The sequence below is a fragment of the Cibotium barometz genome, chromosome 3, assembly GCF_041138505.1.
Source record: "Cibotium barometz isolate CiBa-2024 chromosome 3, ASM4113850v1, whole genome shotgun sequence".
Lineage (NCBI taxonomy): Eukaryota > Viridiplantae > Streptophyta > Polypodiopsida > Cyatheales > Cibotiaceae > Cibotium > Cibotium barometz.
The window spans coordinates 74,085,229-74,106,858 of record NC_141048.1 but is presented as its reverse complement, the minus strand read 5'-3'; the positions used below and the strand labels follow the sequence as shown (position 1 = coordinate 74,106,858).

The following is a 21,630-nucleotide window of genomic DNA, read 5'->3' as shown; positions in this document are numbered from 1 at the left end:
CGAAGACACGACATGTAACATTTCTACAAAGGAAAACTTATCATCAAAAGTTTATGCAAAGCATCTAATAGATTTGACCAGAGAGAGTTTGCATATAAGTAGTGTAGACACATAGAGTTCTCAAATTCTGGAAGCATAGTAGCACAACCTATGCAGACTTTAAGTTACCATCTATGCAGCTCTCAGATTGCTGGTCGGACTAAGCACAAAGAACATTATACAGTTCTCCGCTAACCACAGTTCTCACTTTGCTAGTCGGACTAAGCACAACATTATACAGTTCTCAGATTTCTAGCCAAACTGAGCATAGAGAAGATCAATCTTCATAACAAGCAATTCAATGTTGTTAAGGAGAAAGAAACAATGTTGTCATCAGCAGTTCAACCACTTTTGTAACTATTTGGCCCTCCTAGCTCTTTTTCACATAATGGAACTAATGCCCAGACAATGGACAGATTGATGAAAGCATGGAAACAGAGTTCATGAAGTTGGGGTTCATGAAGTTGGCACAAGAAAAAGCACCAGTTTTGGTCAAAAGCAAGGAAAAGCAAAAAAGTCAAACTGAGTTGACGACAAGTCAAGGGCACCATTGGAAAGAGGAGACTGAGCCGGATCAAAAAGCTAAAAGCGGCTTTTCCAAAAAGCATCTCCAGGGCCAAAAAGCAAGGCCCTAAAGTTAAGAAAAGCATAAATCAAGAACTTTGGCAAAGATGTGTAATATTTTATTATTATTAAAATACAAAAGCAAAGCAATATAGCTTTTCTGGAAAAAAGCAGGACTCCCCCCAAGTATAAAAAGGTACTTTGAGCTCCTCTTTTGGTATGAAGTTTGTGGAGATCATCATCAACATCACCGTCATCATCTCCGCCATCCAGCGCCACCCTGCCACTGCCGATGCCGCCACTACCTGTGCAGAGCCACCCGCCGCTAGCGCTACCAACATTCTCCTCCAGAACCTCAACAGGGAGATTGGCAATCAGACACTCATATCCACCACTTGGGTGTTTGCTTTTTTCAAAAAGCTTCTTGAGGATCTTCCTACAACTTTGGATTTGGATTTGGATTTGGATTTGGACTTGGACTTGGACTTGGACTTGGACTTGGACTTGGATTAGACTTGGAATTGGGTATTGGATCTGGTACTAGCCCGGTGAGAGATTCTTGAGGGTCATCCCCGTGATGTGCTCAACATCAGAGATCTTGTGTCTCGACATCGACATCGACTTGGACATACCTAGATGAATCCAGGAACATGCCCAAATTCACCTTATAAGAATGTGCAATTTATAACCTCATGATAGTCATCTAGAGGACAATAAACCATCAACTCCATCATGCATAGTACGGACTGGATACTACGACATCCCCACTAACATCATTAGTGCCCAATAGTGGGTGTAGAACTTGGTATTAATATATGCTCCCACACACACACACCCCACGCACGCACACACACACACACATAAGAGAATACATTCATACAAAGGTCTATGTATTGAGTTTCTGTCAGAGCTCTGAAGATACAGGGCAGACTCAGCCATAATGAAGCCTAGCACTAAGGATCATAACAAATAGAAAGAATTACTACAACAAAAAGGTAGTTGATAGGGCATATGCACCACTAGAGATAGAAAGAATTAACACAATATCAACTGGCTGCAACTTGGACGAAAACTTCACAATGTGAAATCTGCATGTCCGCTAATACAGCATAAAGATATACCTAGATGAATCCAAGAACATGCTCAAATTCACCTTATAAGAATGTGCAATTTAAACCTCATGGTAGTCATCTGCAAGACAATAAACCATCAACTCCATCATGCATAGTATGAACTGGATACTACGACATCCCCACTAACGTCATCAATGCCCAATAGTGGGTGTAGAACTTGGTATCAATATATGCTCCCACACACACCCCACGCACGCGCACACCTACATCGGCATATCTGTCCATTTTGTATTCATTGATTGTAATGATCCTGGCCAGCGTACTCATGGATTGCTCCTGAATAAATTCCTGAAAGGGGGCGGCTCAATGTGGTGTACTATGCAAGATCCCTATTCCCTTCTCTCTCTCTCTCCCCTCTCTCTCTCTCTCTATTATTATCTCTTGGACACGTGGTTGAATCTGTCACGGCACGCCCCACTGGGCTTACAACTTTCTCAGACTAGCTACTTTCGAAGGCCAAGGCGCTAACGGCAAGCCAGCCAACTCACATATCTTCAAGCTTCTAACCTCACAAACGAGCGCACATCACATACAAACAAGAGCACGTGATCAATGGCGCTAGAGGAAGGGCATCATCGCCTTCATTGTAAGGCTCACAGGCACAAGCTTGATCATTTTGGGGTGCTGAAGTACCAAAAATGAATCAGCCATCAAAGACGATATATGACAACAACACTCTCATCTTTATTGTGGATGTTCACGCTGACAAGAAAATGATCTAAGATGCAGTGAAGAAGACGTATAACAAGAAGGTCAACACTTTGATCACACCAAAGGGGCTCAAGAAGGCTTATACTTGTATGAATTATTAACAAGTCTCAAAGTATGCGTTAGTCATTATGATTCAAAAAGATAACAGATCCTTGGGCCCTCTCCTTCTCCCTCATCTAGCCGCTTGGCCAACACAACCATAAGTGCAACCACTGCATCGCTTGGTTGGCTTGAACAAGACGGGCAGCCTAGATGCACAAGAAGATTAGTGATGTCAACATCCGGCAATTGAGTTTCACAGAGTGATTGTGCTCTCAACAGGAAGGCTCTGCAAGGCAAAGAGAGAGAAGAAGATAGCATCATTTTGCTCAAGGAGCTGGCAGCTCAGTAGTTGGCTGCCAGGGCTCTCAGCACATCATTGAGCTCAATTCTTACGAGCTCTCAGCTTAGTTACCTGGCTGCCAGTGTGAGGAAAAGAAGAGGCAAAAATATTTTTGACAAATAAAAATAAGAGGGGCACCTATTCTTAGGGTTTGAGCTTTAACCTTCTTTTTGCTCATTCATTCCATGTCCCTTCAACCTTGTGCTTCCACACTATAACAATTGTCCTGCCCATTTACATAAGCCCACTTCAGATTGCGCAGTTGGTGCATAGTGGTGGTTAGTCACACACATTGGGCAGATTTGCATTTATTGGAGCATGCTCACATACTATGAGGCTTTGGACATTTTGATGCATCTGTGACCGTTTGAGGTGCATGTGTGAGCATTGCTGGGTTCTGTCACACGGGTTGGCACATCGCTTGGGCTTGTTCACACGTGGTGTAAATTTTATTTTTCTTGTGCATTTCTAGCCCTTGTTCACGCGGTAAGTGCATTGTGGACTTGAATCGCACACTTTGGGCAAGTACGGGTTATTCCTACTATTTCTATCCTTCATTTGATCACCATGGTGCAAGCTCACATCGCCATCGACATCACTTTGATACCATCTCAAATTCTGATCGTAGGAGATCCGTCCATGCATTATCATCGTGGCTATGTGCTCGCTACATCGATTTGCCATTTCGTGTCATGGTTCACATATCTTTTGCCGAGTTTACACATACTTTTGGCACTTCGAGGCTTAGACCTATAGATCTTCATTCATCAACTTCTTGCTATGACAAGGCAACATATGCATACTGTAGTTGGATGTTCGAGCTTGCAGGTTTGTTGCCGAGTCACTTGAGGCATTGTTTCGATGAGGTCGATATATGTGCCAGATGGTCCACATGGTCCGCACACAGTGACTTCATTGATACATTGCTTGGCTACCTCGACATGGATGGTTCGGCATTGTTCGCATGGGAGGATTCTTCTTTTGGTGACTTGATTGATTATCCTACTCTCTTGAGTTGTCATGATTATGGGATGTAGATCCCATCGACACAGATTCAGATGATGATGATGATGTATCACACCTCATGATGTATCGCACATACATACACATCATGATGTATCACATGCACGCACGCACATGATGATATTGATACACGTGCACATGATGATGATGTATGTGATAGTGGAGTGTGTAAGTTAGATCATGTGGCCATGATCTTGAGAGCAAGGATGGCATCGAGCTTATGGATTATGGAGAGAATTAGGCTTATGATTTTTTTTTTAATCATCTCCACTCGCCGTTTTGCGCCGGCAGGCTGCCGCCGTGCGCCTCCTTCTTGGGTTTCTTTTTGAGAGTTTTTTGATGGCTTTTACACTGATTAATGTGCTCCATCCATTATGGATTTGCTAGTGCTTGAAGCTTTCTGATTTCTGAGAGAATACTATGAGGTTTTTGGCTATGAGGATTTCATCCATGCGGTCAGATTTTGATTTCATTGAGTATTTGGAAAAACCACTTTGAGTGGGTTTGAGAGTAGATCTAGTTTTGAATCTTTGTCCTTTGGGTAAAGACCTACAAAACACCCTTCTGTCCAGTAGATAATTTCCTGTACTTTCTTGATTTTTGAGAAGTTGAAGCCCTTTCCTACCTTCTCCACAAATCTCCTAGTCCAAGCTCTGATACCACTGATACCACTGCAACAGGAATCTTATTCTAGGATAGATTGTGGAAGAGTAGAGAATTCACAAGAATTGATTCAACCATAAAAACCATTGCTTTGCAAGCTTCAACTAAATCAAATCAATCGAAATTCAAACACTTAACAAAATCAAAATACTTAGCTCAATAGACCATGTTGGGTGCAATCTTCCCCCCTCTTGTGCGTGGCCTCTCCCCACACAAGAGTATTTCTTTATTAGCTTTCTTTTTCACCAAAATTAGGCCATAGCCCCCAAAATATACAAGATGTGCTTTTTAGAGAGCACGGCACTCTTCTTTTACAAAAATAGAGTGTCAAACATTGGGACTAGGGTAAAGCCATAGGCTTTAATAAATTCCACATAATAAATGTATCTTTCCTAAAGTTCAAAATGAAAAAATCATTTGCTAAGGTTGCAAGCTACTATGCTTGCCAAAAATAAAATGTGATGAACCAAGACATTTCTTCCAAAGTAAACTCTTCAGTTCCCATAGTCTTCATCACCTGAAAATATAAGCCCAATTAATTATTAAATTAATCCCACAAATATTAAACAGGCACAAATCATAACCAACTCATGACTACCAGGTGTAAGTACTTCCAAGGATCACCCTGCCAATACAAACCTAACTGAAATAATCATAGACGGCCTCAAACATACGTCATATACCGCACGTATTAATATTTATAGTGGTGTCACCCACGATATTAACCTAGCCGGCATGACGCAAGAGTAACCTAGGCGTCCCCAAATTACTCAAAAGGAAAAAAAGAAATAATATTCTTCTAGAGGACTTAAAATATATTCTCATCACAGGAACATATGAGAAAACTTTTGCAGGCATAAGAGCAAGAGTTAAAGTTTTTGCATGAAGATCCCCATGTGCAAAGTGCTATTGAAGCCAGGAAGACTGATGCAATGGTAGATGTAACTTTTGAGTCTATGGCTCGGGAAGTGGGCAAGAAACCAAGGGAGTTGGCACTTGCCTACCTCCTCCGCAAAGGTGATATCAAAGAGGGGGATGACGGAGAGCTGAAATTCAGAAATCCACCTCGTTTGAAGCATGGAGATCTTGTATCTCAAAGACTGAAATCTTTAATGCAAAAGGAAGAGGTGACAGTCACCTCTCGACATGCGTCTTCTCCACAAGGCACTAAGCCTGACAGATATATGTATGCCAGTGCTCATGGAGGGCATGAAAGTCACATGCATTCAAGACATGTATCTCTTGGTAAGGGTGACAGGTCTGCTTCCAGAAAAATTTTGCCTTCTGAGTTGTCTCATGGAGAGACATTGCCATATGCAGGTAAGTCACATGCATCTGAGTTTCAAGTTCGTGGAGCACATGCCACAGTGCCTCATGAAAATTCTATGACGGCCCATGGAGCCCATGCAGATAGGGCTGTCCATTGGATAAGGGGAAAAGAAAAAGAGAAGACCATGAGCCTCATGCCAGAAAGCTCAAGGAATTCAAAGCAGGTGACAAATCTATTAAATTTGATGTTTTTCATGGTGAACATGATGCTTCTAAAGTGTTAGCATTTGTGGCACAGTTCGACATTGCTTTTAGCGATGAGGACTTTACTGAAAAGTCAAAGGTACGCCATGCTAGCATGTTTTTGAAAGGGACTGCTGCTCATTGGTGGATCACTGAAAAGATCACCAAGGATCCCATTTCCACTTGGAAGGAATTTAAAGACAGATTCTATGCTCAGTTTTTGCCACCAAATGCGGAGCAAACTCTCACTCAAAAGTGGGACAGGCTGGAACAAAGAGACAATGAAAGCGTGCAACAGTATGTTAACAAGTTCTGGAAAGTGTTGCTGGAAGTGACTCCTTTTATGCAAATCACTGAGGATGAAAGGAAGAGGAAGTTTCGTTCTGGACTGCAACCAGCATATCGTTCGGGCATTGAAACATACTCTTGCAACAACTCACAGCTTCTGCTCTTGCTACGGAGCAATTGGTGCTCAAGATTAAACAGGATCAAGGAGGTTCAAAGGGGAAAGACAAGGCTGTCCCAAATCAACAAAAGGGTGGACAGCCACCTAAAAAGAACTTCTGGGACACCTACAAGGGTGGTAAAGCTGAAAATAACACATCTAAAGATCAGGGCCCAAGGAAGAACAAATTCGTCTTAACCCCGGAGCAAAGAGAGCAATATGCCAAGGATGGAAAATGCTTTTCTTGTGGTAGCAAAGACCACGTGTTTCGACAATGCCCAGATCGCAAACCAAAGCACGAGGACAAGCAGACCAAGGCTAATGTACATGCAGTTCCTGATGTGCAAGGAAATACAGGTCATGATGCAAAAGAGTGAATGGTTTGCAAGGCTTGGGGGCAAATCAAGGATCAGCCCGCCTTATTCATGTTTGATGACTGTGCAACTGATAACTTCATCTCTATGCAAACGGCAGCTGCATTGGATATTGAGGTTGAGAACATGGGACCTCAGATTGAAGCCGAAGCTGCATTTATTGGTAAAGAGGTGCAGGTTACCCCTTTGATAGGGAAGTTGTGCATCCATATACAGGGCTACCTTGATAATGAACATTTCCTAGTTGCTCCACTAGATGGATGTGATGTATTGTTGGGCAAGCCGTGGCACCATAGGCTTGAGCCCCGCAAAGACTACAAGTCCAATATGATTTCTTTTATGCATAAAGGTCGCATGCATTTTATTGATGCTGGCAAAGAAGGGGATTCCATCCCACTTGTATCACACATCCAAATTAATAAAGCAATGAAAAAGAGTCTTTCAGCATACTTGGTTTTTGTTTGTGATAGCCTTGTGCCAAATCATCAAAATGTGGATGCTGTGTTTAATGATAGGCTGAATTTTCTTTATGCATTCAACGACTGTTTTGCTGATTCATTGCCAGGTGAATTACCTCCCCAAAGGCCCGAAGATGATCGCATAGATCTTGTGCCAAGTAGTTCTCCACCCAACAAACCCGCATACCGAGTGAGTGCTGCACAACAAGAAGAAATCATGAAGCAGGTAAATGAGCTTTTAGAGAAAGGTTTGGTTCAGCCCAGTTCCTCACCTTACTACTCTCCTATGCTTCTTGTTCAAAAGAAGGACGGATCATTCTGTATGTGTGTGGACTATAGAGCTTTGAACAAGCTTACCATCAAGAACAGATTCCCAATTCCGCGAATTGATGATATCTTGGATAAGCTTGATGGCTCAGCTTGCTTTAGCAGACTTGATTTGAAGAGTGGTTATCACCAGATACGCGTGGTGCCACAAGATGTCCATAAGACTGCATTTAGGACAGCCTTCGGATTATATGAATTTTTGGTAACGCCTTTTGGTCTTACCAATGCTCCTGCTACTTTTAATCGTATGATGGATAGGATATTCCGACCTCATCGCAAATTCACAGGAGTCTTCTTTGATGATATCTTGGTTTTCTCCAAGAATGAGCAAGAACACAGAACTCATTTGGTCACAGTATTCGAAGAGTTGCGGAAGCATAAACTTTTCATTAATGCCAAGAAAAGTGAGTTTTTCCTTTCAGAGATTCATTATTTGGGTCATATTGTATCCAAAGATGGAGTTACAATGGATCCTGGAAAGATAGAAACCATTCGGAATTGGGCCGAATTGCAAAACATACATCAAGTACGTAGTTTTTTGGGATTATGTTCGTATTACAGGCGTTTCATAAGGCATTTCGCCATGATTGCCACTCTTCTACATGATCTCACAAAGAAGAAAATCACTTTCAAATGGACTTCCAAGGAACAGGATGCTTTCTTGCAGATCAAGCATGCTATTATATGTGGTCCAGTATTGATTGTTCCTGACTTGCACAAGTCATTCGTGGTTGAATGTGATGCTTGTGGTGATTGCATTGGAGCTGTCCTAAATCAAGAAGGGCATGCAATTGCATACGAGAGCCGTCGTTTGCATGATGCCGAGCTTCATATGGATATCTATGAGAAAGAGCTCTTGGCTGTAATTCACGCCTTAAAGATATGGAAACACTATCTTCTTGGAACTGAATTTGTAGTCAAGACAGATCATCAAAGCTTGAGATACTTTCTATCTCAAACAAAGCTTTCAGAGAAGCAGATGAGAATGGCAAATTTTCTTTCCATGTTTCATTTTCAGATTGTGCATACTCCAGGAAAGAAAAATGTGGTGGCCGATGCATTATCCAGGAGGCCTTATGTAGCTGCAGTCTCAGTGGCCTCTCATGGCGACCTATCTGCTATGAGAGATTTGTATCATTTGGATGCTGATTTTTGCCATATATGGACTGATTTGATGGCTGGTCATTCACATGTCTCTTATGTTATCAACGAGGGTTATCTTATGAAGGATAATTGCCTATGTGTGGTGAAGGATTTGCGTCCAAAGATTATGAACGAATGTCACGCTCCACCTTATGATGGTCATAGAGGTATTATGCCTACTACACGTATGATCCAGAGGTATTTCTTTTGGCCGAGCATGCGTAAAGACATTGAGGCTTATGTGCGTGCATGTATTACTTGCCAAAAGGTGAAATTTGATAGGCAAAAACCTCCAGGTTTGCTTCAGCCATTGCCTATTCCCTCGCAACCTTGGGAAAGTATTACTATGGATTTTATTATGGATTTGCCTAGATCCCAGCATGGGAATGATGCTATTTGGACCATTGTGGACAGGTTTAGCAAGCAAGCTCATTTCTTGCCCGTCAAGAAAACCATTAAAGCTGATCATATGGTAAAGCTTTTTCTTGCTAATATTTTCAAGCATCATGGTATGCCTAAATCCATTGTTGGGGATAGAGATCCCAGGACTACAAGCCTCTTTTGGAGGGCTTTATTTAATAATATGGGTACTAAGCTTGAGTTTCCATCAGCTTATCATCCCCAAACGGATGGCCAAAGTGAAGCTGCAAATTCAGCCGTGTTGGATTTATTGAAGTGTTATGTGGCAGATCAAAAGACTGCATGGGAGAAGTATCTTCCACTTGTTGAGTTTGCCTACAACAATACAATCCATGCCTCCACAAGAAAGGCTCCGTTTGAGATTATCTATGGCAGAGTGATATTGCCACCCATCCTTCGTACAAAGGATGAGATTTTTGCAGCTGATGAATATGTTCGTGACTTGGATGTTGCCTTTGGTCAGGTGCGGATAGCCATAGCAAGATCTCAGGATAAGCATGAAATAGCTGCTGACAAGCACAGAAGGGACATGGAAGTCAAAGAAGGTGATTGGGTTTTGCTGAAATTTGAGAAGGCTAGGCTTCGGAAGAGGCCAGGACAAGAAGGATCATATCCTAAGCTTTCTCCTCGCTATTATGGACCCTTCAAGGTGATTCACAAGATCAATGAAGTGTCCTACAGGCTTGCTTTACCTAGTCACTGGAAGATTCACAATGCTTTTCATGTGAGTCTATTTCGGAAATATGTGGGGCCAGATCCTGATGAGCCTGTCACAGAAGATCCACCAGAGATTGAAGAGCTTGAGGAGATCCTCTAGCCAGAACAGATTGTTTTTCACAAGGAGCGAAAGCTACCTGCTGGAAAGCTTTCTAGGAGATACCTTGTGAAGTTTAAGAATTGTTTGCCTATTGATGCCAAGTGGGTAAATGAGGACTATTTTGTTGATTATCCACAGTTGTTGCAGGCATATCTTGAGGCTTTTCAGTTGAGGACAACTCTTTAGAAGCCCGGGGGAATGTCACCAATTGGCCAACCATTTGGTCCATCTCCAGTTTTTGCATCTCATTCACTTGAGGCCAGGCCGGTGTCTCATGTGAAGAGGCCAGTATTCTGCTGACATGGACGGGAGCCAGACTGGTGCCACCCGTGTGTTAGCAGGATGGTGTCGTATGGACGGGAGCCAAACTGGTGCCACCCCGTGTATGAACTTGACTGTGTTCGACCCATGGGATTGTCACGCCATGGAAGAGCCAGTATTTCGTGCCGTGTTTTGCCTATGGGACTGTCACACCATAGGAAGACTCGTGCCTGGAACTGTGTCTTACCTATGGGACTGTCACTCCATAGGAAGACCAGGTTTTTATGTTTTACGTCGTGCCAGTTTTGTGCCGACAGACATTCTGTACTTGTTCCATGAACGGGAGATATGTCCATGTTACTATTTGCACATGCACACATGTTTTGCATGTTTGAAATTGTTTTCGCATGACATGTATTTTTGTGTTTGCCTGCTTGACGTGTTACTGAGCGGGGACGCCTGCCAGTGAGTCGTGAAGTCTGCTCTATCTTCTAACGAGTTTTAGTGCATGTGAACAGGTGGTAAGTATATTGCACATGTTATTTTAATATTTCATATTCTAACCTTTTGTTTTATAAGGTTAAATGTTCACATTCATTTAAAAGTGGGCACCCACTTAGGGGCCAAGGTGGGGAGCCCCACTTAAGTGGGTGTGGGGGTGGATGCATGGGCACCTACCCAACCCACCTTGAAACTGGCCACCCACATGCAATCGTGGGGGGGCCAGCCAAATCAAAGTGTTAACTCCACTTTAAGTTTTATTAAAAAAACCTTCTCCTTCAAGCGTAGACATCACCCGCTTCCACCAGCTTCGTGGAGAAAAAGAACCAGCGACCATCATCTCTGCACATGTTTCCAAAAAGCGAATTCTGAAACTGCTGCACATACTCTCTCAGGCGGCTGCTCTCCCTGCGCTACAGGCTGTACAAGCTGCAGCCAGTCTGATGCTTCCTGTCCATACAGGCTGTGCTGCAGTCGGCCACTTTTCTCTAACCAGCAGGCTGCTGTATATCCTCCTTCAACGGGCTGTACTCTCTACCTCTGGCGGCTTCTCCTACAGGCGGCAGCAAAACCTGCAGAACCTCAGCGTGCTGCCTCTGGCAGCTGCTCCTACAGGCAGCAGCATACCTACATGCGGCTGTCTACCATCTACTGGCGGCTGCAAATCTACACGTGTTGTGCCTGTCTTCCAGCAAGTATTGCCCCACCATCTACAGGCGGCTACCTCTTCAAATCAACCGATTCCTTCATGCTGTAGCCAGCCTCTCCTCCCTTCCTAGTGGGTGCTCCTCCTCTCACAGCAGGCGGCTGTGCTTTTTGCGGCAGAACCTCAGCGTGCTGCCTCTGGCGGCTGCTCCTACAGGCGGCAGCATACCTACATGCGGCTGTCCACCATCTACTGGCAGCTGCAAATCTACACGTGTTGTGCCTGTCTTCCAGCAAGTATTGCCCCACCATCTACAGGCGGCTGCCTCTTCAAATCAACCGGTTCGTTCACACTGTAACCAGGCCTCTCCTCCCTTGCTAGTGGGTGCTCCTTCTCTCACAGCAAGCGGCTGTGCTTTTTGCGGTTGTACTTATCTTGGTGGCTGCACTAAGTTCACCACGAGGCGACTGTGCCATCTCAACAAGGTGGCTGCTTCTTCTTCACAAATACCTCGGGTATTGGACTTCCTTTGCAATCCACAAGTAAGTGAATTTTCAGATTTAAATAAAGTACTTTGTGTTAAATCTGCTAAGGGATTCATTCCCCACGGTAACACCCGTTCAGTGCCGGGTAGTCCAAGCTCTATTGGAGAACCTCGGTCCAAAGGTGCTGAGATCGGGAGAGCCAGGCGTTAGTACGAGAGCGCCTGTTTGAGCGTGGTCTCGGAACACCAGTGAGGCGCTCTCCGCGGAGTCCAGTGAAAGCACAGGACCGTAGAGACTGGACCACGCTAGTGGTCATTCTGCTTCGAGTATCTACTTCAAACGTCGACTTCAAGCATATTTGTTTGGTACTGTTTTCATATGTACATGGACATCATCTGGTTCTCGGAACCCATGGAGCATTGTATTTGTTAAATACTCCTTATAAATATATCATATATTGAGGGGGGGGGGGGGGGGGGTCGGCCCGTTCCGGCCCCAGTGCTGGTGTCCATCTTTCCATTTTATTTCATTTCAATTTCAAGTTGTATTAAGTTGTTCATTTCAAATTGTGGTTTTAAAGTTGTGCTATTAAGCGTGTGGGTGTCCAACGGAGTCTTCCCACTTGACGGGATCGGTTTCACTTTGTAAGGATAGGCTAGCTTCAATTGGACAGTTATGATCAGGCACATTTCTTAAAAGATGCAAATCTTGCCATTTTTGTCGAAAAATATGAACCGCATCTTTATTTCTCTCCTTTTCTTCTCCACCAGAAGTGGTGTCACATGCACTCTGCACTCAGTGCATGGTGATAAACTGGCTCATCATCAGCAGTGCAAGAGTTGTACAGTATTAGAACCCATCATCAGCCGTGACCCCATTGTACATCCTCAGTCCAGGATAAGTCAGGCACGAGCTACGTAGGTCATTCCTCAACCTTAGCGGGTCAGTCAGTCAGTCAAGTCCCTTAACCCACTTGGAGAGAATCATTCATGCATGTAGAGTCATTAGAAGCCTTAGGGTTTGCATCAGAAAGCACTCTGCATCCTGCAAAATATGCATTCATATGCCTGTGCATCATTTAGAACATCCCAGAAGCCTTAGGGAATTTACTAGGATTTATCTGGTATTTTTTTCATATTTTCTGGTATTTATTTAGCATTTATTGTCATTTATAAATATAAACTTTATTAAATAAATGACCAACCAACTTGACCAGTCTCTAGTTAGTATAAATAGGCTTGCATAGGGCTTAGTTTCTCATTCAGTCTTTAGTGTGCTAAGAGCTTTCCTCCACAGCCCTAGGAGTTCCCTTGCCTTCAGCACTAGACTAGTCTCACTCAGCCCTTGGAGTGCTTGAGTTTGCTTCAACCAGCCCTGGTTCTCCAACGCATGCAGTTCAGCAGTCCCTACAGCCATAAGCGCAGCAATTCAACAACCATTCAGGACATAGGCGCCTGTTTTCAGCACCTTTCAGGCCCCAATACAGCAAGCACCTCTGCTTTTCTGCATAGTACACAGCCGCCTGCAATTCAGTCCCCCAAACAGCATACAGTCCTGCGTTTACAGTTCAGTTCAGTCATACAGTCTGCGTTTACAGTTCTACAGTCATACAATCTGCGTTTGCAGTTCTATAGCAGTTTTGTATTGCGTTTCAGTCCTACAGCCTGCGTTTTCAATCTTGCATCAGTTCTACAGCACTACTCCACCTTCTGTGCATCATCCATACATGCAACAGTCATGTGGTGAAGGTAACATATCATTCATAAGCATTTACAGCATTCTAAAATAGCTTAGAACAGTCCACCGCCTTCTTTTCTCAACCTCAGGTGTGCAGCCCTTCCTCATTCCCTTGGGAGGAGTGCATAGGCTCGAGATCCGTTCATTGAGGTGTTTCTACAGCCGTGTACAGTTCAGCCAGGCTTCCGATCCTCCGAGATCTTGCGTTTGGCTTATCTACAGTCCACAGTCATTCTCTCTAAAGAAATAAAGCAAATACTATCTCGTTATCGGGATAGGGGGCCCTAATTCGGGACCCAATCTGGTGTACAGTTCTCATATATTTCTCTCACATCTCTTTAAAGTTTGAAGTATTAAAGTGGATTGCTAAACTCACGAAACTCGGGATACAGAAGACAGTGTGAGCATTTGTGTGCCAGGATCTTCCAATACAAAGACTTCCGCTACATATCACATTGGTATCAGATTCAGATTGTCCACACACACCATATCCTAGCGTGGGGGCATCCTTGGATGGTTAGATTGCATTCCGGCACGACCACTGACTTCAACATCATGTCTACAGAAGAGAGTACTCATCAGCCGGAAGACGTCTCCCCCGAAGGAGACCATGTTCTTCCGCCTCCAGCAGACACCATAGCTCTTCTTAGAGCTCAGAACCAGCTGCTCATGGAGCATCTCCAACTCTTGGAGGCAGCAGCAGCACGTCCTTCTCCACCTCCAGCAGCACCCGACTACATCTCCCTCTTCTTTCATATGGAACAACAAAGGAGAGAGGATGAGGCCTGAAGGAAAGAAGAAAAAGCAGAAAGACAAGACTATGAGAAAGCCCAACGCAGGATCGACGAAGACCGGCGTCAGGCTGAACTCGCCGCTCGGGAACACCAACGTGAGCTTGATCGAGAATGTATGTTCCTCGAGCACCAACGGGAAAAGGAGGCCATACACTTGAGGTATCAGCAGCTCTCCTCAGTCTCCCCAGTCATAGGTGTCACCAGCCAGCAGTCCGCAGCAACATCAACCACCGTCATTCGCAGTCAACCAAACTTCAGTTAAGTATGATGGTAAGTGTGATCATTCATCAGTTAATCAATTTATTCATCAGTTTAATGCTCATTTTCCATTAGCTAGGATCACAAACCCTCGAGATAAAGTCCACTTAGCAGCTCCCCATCTCACTGGTGAGGCAGTCAGTTGGTGGCAGCGTTGGTCTAGTATTCATACAGACCAGGCCATAGGTGTCACAGCCTTTGACTGGGACATCTTTGTCCATGACCTGAAGACCAGATTTCTCCCACCCCAGTACATGACCGGTCTGAAAGATGAGTTCTATGAACTCAGACAGAACGGATCCCTAGTGCTTCAGTTTTCCGGAAAGGTTATTACTTTAGCACATCAGTTAGGGCTATCTGCGCAGGCCAAGATGGAGCAATTCATTCGTGGATTGGACTCTAACATTCCGTTCACAGTTCGTAACTTTGAACCAAGTACATATGACCGAGCTCTGACTCTCGCTCAGAATGAAGAAATGAAGATGAACGGAGGCAAGCCCAAGCACTCATCTCAGTCCAGTACCAAACCCCAACAAGGGAAGGGTAATTCGTCTTCTAAAGACACTTGGACAGACAACAGTCCTAGCTCTAGTTCAGGGGGTAAGGAATCCAAGCCTAAGAAGACCCCTGAGGAAAAGGCTCAAGCAGGCATCACTGGAGGCTATCTTCCTCCAGAGGAGCAAAGACAATATCAGTCAGAAAACCGATGTTTTTTCTATCATACCATTGGGCATGGCAAGAAGGATTGTCCAAAAAGGCAAGCGGAGCAAGCCTCCAAAGAGCCTTCTGCCCCCACAGTTGCCGCAGTATCCCCCGCTCCTCCAGACCCGCCTGCTACCACCAATGCGGTTCAGATCTTACCTTCTATGCATTCCATGCCATCCGTGGTACTTGATGCTAAGCAGGAGGGTGAGGCAACAACCACACAGAAAAGCCTGATCCGAGCTTATGGCTCTGCCAAGGACCCACAGTTCATAATCCTTTTTGACATGGGCAGTTCTGAGGACGCCATCTCTCCCCAGTTGGCTACCAACATGAGCTGTACCTTAGTACCCTATCATTTGGAGGTAGACGGGTTTACACCTGGTGTCCGTACCCACATCTCTCAGAAGGCACAGCAGTTTTCTTTTCAAGTTCAACAGGCCTCATTCCAGCGAGATTTCATTCTCTCCTCTTTTGGGATGTGACATGATCTTAGGAATCCAGTGGTTTCCTCAGTATGAACCTATTCCCAATTGGGGGCAGGACACCTTTATTATCTCTAAAGGGTTTTCTAAGCCTATCATGATTCGGGGCAATAGGAGCATTCTTGGCATCCCTATGATTTCTCATCTCCAGGCCAATCAAGCTATCCACAAGGGAGCAAAAGGAGCATTAATTTATGCTCAGACAGCTTCTATCTCATCGATAACCGCTGTTTCATCATCTTCAATCCCTCAGTTGAAAGATCTCCTTTCTCATTCAGACATTTTTAAGGATGATCTCCCACCCAGTACCCCACAGTTAGCATAACCTCCTAGCAAGTTTTCCTCTTGTCTTTCCAAGACTTTCATGGGCAAGCTAGAATTGCAGTCAGTTCGCAAACATTTGAAACCTGTTCCTTATGGACGCATTTTCACCGTCATCACAAACCACCAAGCACTTAAGTGGCTTTCGACAATGCCAAGTGCCCAGTGGAGTGCTCAAGACACTAGACAGGGTCAGCTCTTCCACCAGGTTGGAGGAATGATCAAGTACATCCCTGGTCACATCCCTGGTCAGCATAACCCAGTAGCAGATGTTCTTAGTAGAAAGACTAGCATCCCAACCAGTCAGGAGTCTACCATCCTCAACATCTCTCGAAAAGACTTAGAAGATCAGTATGTCGATCCCGCAGAGTTTGGTACTCAACCCAGTTTGGCCCTCAATTTTGAGCCAGGCCATTATTCAATTCACAGACAGGCCAGTAAGTTTAGACGAGATATCCACTTCAAGAAAGGGGATAGGGTCTATCAGTGCATCATGAAACATAGATTGAAACAAGTGGGCAAATATTGTCCCAAGCTTTCATTCCATAGTTTTGGCCCTTTTCCAATAGTTAAGAAGTTAAGTGATGTCTCCATAAAATTAAAGTTGCCTACCAGTTGGACAATGCATGATGTTTTCCATGTTTCTTGGCTAAAACCATATGTTGGTCCAGAAGTGTTTGATGTTTCAGATGAACAGCAGCCAGACGTGGTGGACAAAGCAGAAGTTATTGAGCCCAAGCAGATCCTTCTTCATCGATGGAAGCATGGTTCCGGTCGACGGATACGTCAGCTCTATACGAAATTCCGAGATCGAGGCACCCACGAAGCCGTATGGCTAGACGAGGAGTTCTTCCAAGAGTACCCCCAGTTGTTGGCGGACTACTTGGAAGCCATGAACCTGCCGCCAAGCTAAGCAGGAGGGAATGTCACATGCACTCTGCACTCAGTGCATGGTGACAAACTGGCTCATCATCAGCAGTGCAACAGTTGTACAGTATTAGAACCCAAAAGGATGATATTTATCGTACGTCGTGACCCCATTGTACATCCTCAGTCCAGGATAAGTCAGGCACGAGCTACGTAGGTCATTCCTCAGCCTTAGCAGGTCAGTCAGTCAGTCAAGTCCCTTAACCCACTTCTTGGATAGACGCATTAGGGAATTTACTAGGATTTATCTGGTATTTTTTTCATATTTTCTGGTATTTATTTAGCATTTATTGTCATTTATAAATATAAACTTTATTAAATAAATGACCAATCAAATTGACCAGCCTCTAGTTAGTATAAATAGGCTTGCATAGGACTTAGTTTCTCATTCAATCCTCAGTGTGCTAAGAGCTTTCCTCCTCAGCCCTAAGAGTTCCCTTGCCTTCAGCACTAGACTAGTCTCACCCAGCCCTTGGAGTGCTCGAGTTTGCTTCAACCAGCCCTGGTTCTCCAACGCATGCAGTTCAACAGTCCCTACAATCATAAGCGCAACAATTCAACAACCATTCAGGACATAGACGCTTGTTTTCAGCACCTTTCAAGCCCCAATTCAGCAAGCACCTCTGCGTTTTCTGCATAGTACACAGCCGCCTGCAATTCAGTCCCCCAAACAGCATACAGTCCTGCGTTTACAGTTCAGTTCAGTCATACAGTCTGCGTTTACAGTTCAGTTCAGTCATACAATCTGCGTTTGCAGTTCTACAGCAGTTTTGTATTGCGTTTCAGTCCTACAGCCTGCATTTTCAGTCTTGCATCAGTTCTACAGCACTACCCCGCCTTCTGTGCATCATCCATACATGCAACAGTCATCTGGTGAAGGTAACATATCATTCATAAGCATTTACAGCATTCTAACATAGCTTAGAACAACCCACCGTCTTCTTTTCTCAGCCTCAGGTGTGCAGCCCTTCCTCATTCCCTTGGGAAGAGTGCATAGGCTCGAGATTAGTTCATTGAGGTGTTTCTACAGCCGTGTACAGTTCAGCCAGGCTTCCGATCCTCCGAGATCTTGCGTTTGGCCTATCTACAGTCCACAGTCTAAACTCATGGTTATATAGACCTAAGTGATGCATGACCTTCCAACTTCAGCCCCTTGACCTGTCATTGGCTAGACATTGCCTTTTCCTTGTCCAATGCCTCTTTAACTATCCCTAGAAGGGGACACCTACTTCTGTGTCCCTTGGGCTTCCATCATGCACCATCTATTCTCTTTTTACTTTAACTTTAATGTCTATTAACCATTGCTTAGGTATTTCCTATTTGAAATCCCTTGAATCTTATTTATATGCAATCTTTTACATATCAATACTCTTTCCTAGTCTTACATTTCAATGTTTCCTATCAGTCTCATAACACAAGCCTTCTTTAAATCTGTGAGTTTATGCAATCCACTTTATTTTAAAGAGAAGAGTAGAGAGAGAGAAGATGAGAGTCGACACCAGATTGGGTCCCAATTACCCACTAAAGCATGAGAATGTTGACCATGCACTGCCAAACACAAGAACGAGGAAGATTGAATGCAAGCTAAACCATATGCATATGTTGAACCAATAGCACTGTAGAAGACTCTATATGGTTGAGGAGGTTACTTGATGACTTGTATGCTAGGTAGCAAGGTACTACTTGCATACTTACAAATAGTTGGAGTGTTATGGCTATCACGAGGAATCCAGTATTCCATGCACGGACCAAGCACATAGACGTCCATTATCATTATGTACAAGAAAGGCTTCATGCAGGAGATCAACCTCATCTATTGTCCATCACACGACAACGTGGCAAATCTTTTCACCAAGGCGCTTCTTTGAGAAAAGTTTTAAGCTTTCGCAAAGCTTTGGGCTTACTACCATTTGGGGATTGATTTGCTATGTATTTGTAAGAGATTACACACTTCGTGGGTGAAAAAGTGTATAGATGTTAGGGGAATAAAATGCCTAGGAACACTAGAGTTTTAGCATTTTATGTTATAACCTCGGCGTGGGCACTTGTAGAAGTTATGACACTTGGCTAAGGTTGGTACTGTTAGAAGTCATCTCCTGTCCAGTTTTATACACCAGGGCCTTTGTTATTGAGATATCGAGCTCATCTAGTGAGGCAGTGGACACTGATGACCTGCCTGGGGGATAGGCCCCACACTTACACCACTGGCATGGTTGGTGAGATCTTGGGTAATATGCGGCCAGTGGGATGACATGCTGTGTGACAGCCATTCTAAAGACTGGCATAGTTATAGCGCCAGCTCATTTAGTTGGGTTCACACTATAGAGAACCCTTGTATGTATTTGGTTGAGTACCTTTCATATTGTGTGTACTCTATGAGTGTGTGTGTGCTTGCAAGAGCTCAAGCTCTCTTCCCCCCTGCATCTTTTCATGGTATCAGAGCCTGGTTCATGCTAAGAGCTAAGTTGCAAGCAAGAGAACCACAGGAAGCGGTACGAGGGTAAGAGCTTCAACTACTCTTCCCTATTTGTGTTGGTGACTACACCCTTGTCGGGAGCTCTACGGGAGGCACCGGCAAACGATCTCTGATTGAGGAGCTTTCTTCGCAGGAGTAAAGCTATAGGGCAACTATACTGTACTATCGGACTACATTTTCTGGGCCTCCCTTGCAATGCCCTCTGCTGTCCTAGTCTCCACTCTTAGGGGATGGGATGAGACTCGGATTCGCCCGATCGTCGCTGTCTGCATTGCATGTGACCCATAAAACGTGTGTGCATACGTAGCCAGGTTCTGGATAAAGCCATCATCTGTAATCCACAAAAAGTGCTCCTAGTAGAGCTGGATCTTCATGGGAAGCTGCAGTGGGTTTAGCCATGTGATGCGCATCTGTAGTTGGAAAACCTGAGTGGATAAGGTGAGAGGTAATAGTGATGCATCATCCAGACACAGTGGCAGGCAGTCCACGTGAGTAGTGGATGCCAGACTCATGAAAAAGAAAGAAAAAATGTTTGTCAAAAGAAAACGGGCCCACCTTTTTGATGTGCATTGAAGAGAAAGGCAGAACTCATGTAGTGTCCTCGATCTAAAACGCAACTAACTGGCAGGTGGAAGGTCTAGATCTCCAGGGCAAAGACATATATAGCTCTTAGAGGAGAGACTGTGCGGTGACTCCCCAGGTGTGTGGGACCAAGGGGCTGCAGGCTTGGGCGTGTTGTCCATGACATACATGCTCCAATTTGCTTGTCTAGAAGTCTATCAAGCCAAAGAAAAAACATCTCCTGAAAGCCTATTTTATCACCAAATCTGTATCTTTAGGTTGCTGTAATTGCTCTCCTTTAGACCATCAATCTCGGTGATAGCTGAGATGATGTCTTGCTGCAAGTAGAAACTAAAGTTATACTTGCCTCGCAAACAATCGGGCTGAAACTAGCTGCGTAGCTCAGACATCCTGCTCTGATACCAAGTGATATATACCATCTTAATTCTGGTACCTTGGCCTTGGCACCAAGGTGTACAGCTAGCTGGGTACCAGATCATCATTGGATATTGAGTTTGCGTTCCTCTGGCATGGTTGTACAAGGATATGTGGTACCACAATCCCATAATTTATGTACAGTTCACATAGCTATCTTCCGGAAGTGCTAATGTTAGGAGAACGTGCATATATATCTATGAGGCGGATGAGATAGGTGATATAAAGAATTCACTTACCTCGTCATTAGATGAGGCAATGACTGTGGAGGGTCCGTTCTTGATCGTACAATTGTGCTCTTCCCTGCTTTCCTCCTCTTCGTGTGTCTCTATTTCCGTCGCAGATGCCATTCATGCAGCTGATCACCTCCAAGCTTAAATGGCGCCTCTCAAATGTCTCAAAACGTTCCTCTCCCTTGGTCCAGCTCTGCAATGTAATGACGGGCAAGTAGCTCTGAGGCCAGCAATATGGTGAAAATGAGAGGCACCAAGACAATGACGCTGCAAAGCTGACGTGGGACTGGGGAGACGGTGGGTGTGCGTACGGAAAGGGGGGGTGGTCAAAGGTAAGCACTACTGCTGTTGTTGTTGCAGGGCCCAAAGGCGTGAGAGTATACCGATCGTGGTAGGCGGCCCCCGGCCCCGCGTACTGCTAGTGCCGCCTGCCTACTTTTACTGTGCAGTGAGGTATCGATAGGACACGCATATATAGTCTTTTCTAGTGCCGCCTCCCTGTTCTTACTAGTCCCCTCCGGACGGACGGGAGGCACAGGTTTGGATAGCCTCGAGTAGGCCCTTAAATTTCAAGACCATTTTGGTACTCATGGATTACTTTGACTAAAGCATCCAAATTGGTATACTTGTATATCAAGATACCATGCTTTGCATGAATATCTATCAAGGAAGATTCTCAAGCACTTCGTTTCTTTTTTATTTATAGGAAGTCATCTCCGATGAGAAGTAGCCATCTAATGAAACATAAAATTAAAAATAGACTCCTAAGCTTTATCCAAATCTATTTAGATATAAGC

At 44.4% G+C, this 21,630-nt stretch overlaps 1 protein-coding gene across 4 annotated transcripts in view; it reads right to left on the bottom strand.

Annotated features, from left to right (window-relative positions):
- LOC147640517 (uncharacterized) overlaps nt 1-21,356 on the bottom strand; it is a 73,345-nt gene extending 51,989 nt beyond the window's left edge. For 2 of the 4 annotated variants that reach the window (XM_086781506.1, XM_086781523.1), the window contains exon 1: nt 20,840-21,354. In XM_086781506.1, coding sequence (XP_086637632.1) covers nt 20,840-20,950 — 111 coding nt within the window. In that variant the 5' untranslated portion in view covers nt 20,951-21,354. Of the gene's footprint in view, nt 1-20,839 lie in introns of all 4 variants that reach the window. The other 2 variants (XM_086781533.1, XM_086781516.1) reach the window with 2 other exon arrangements.
- Between the last annotated feature and the right edge of the window lie 274 nt (nt 21,357-21,630).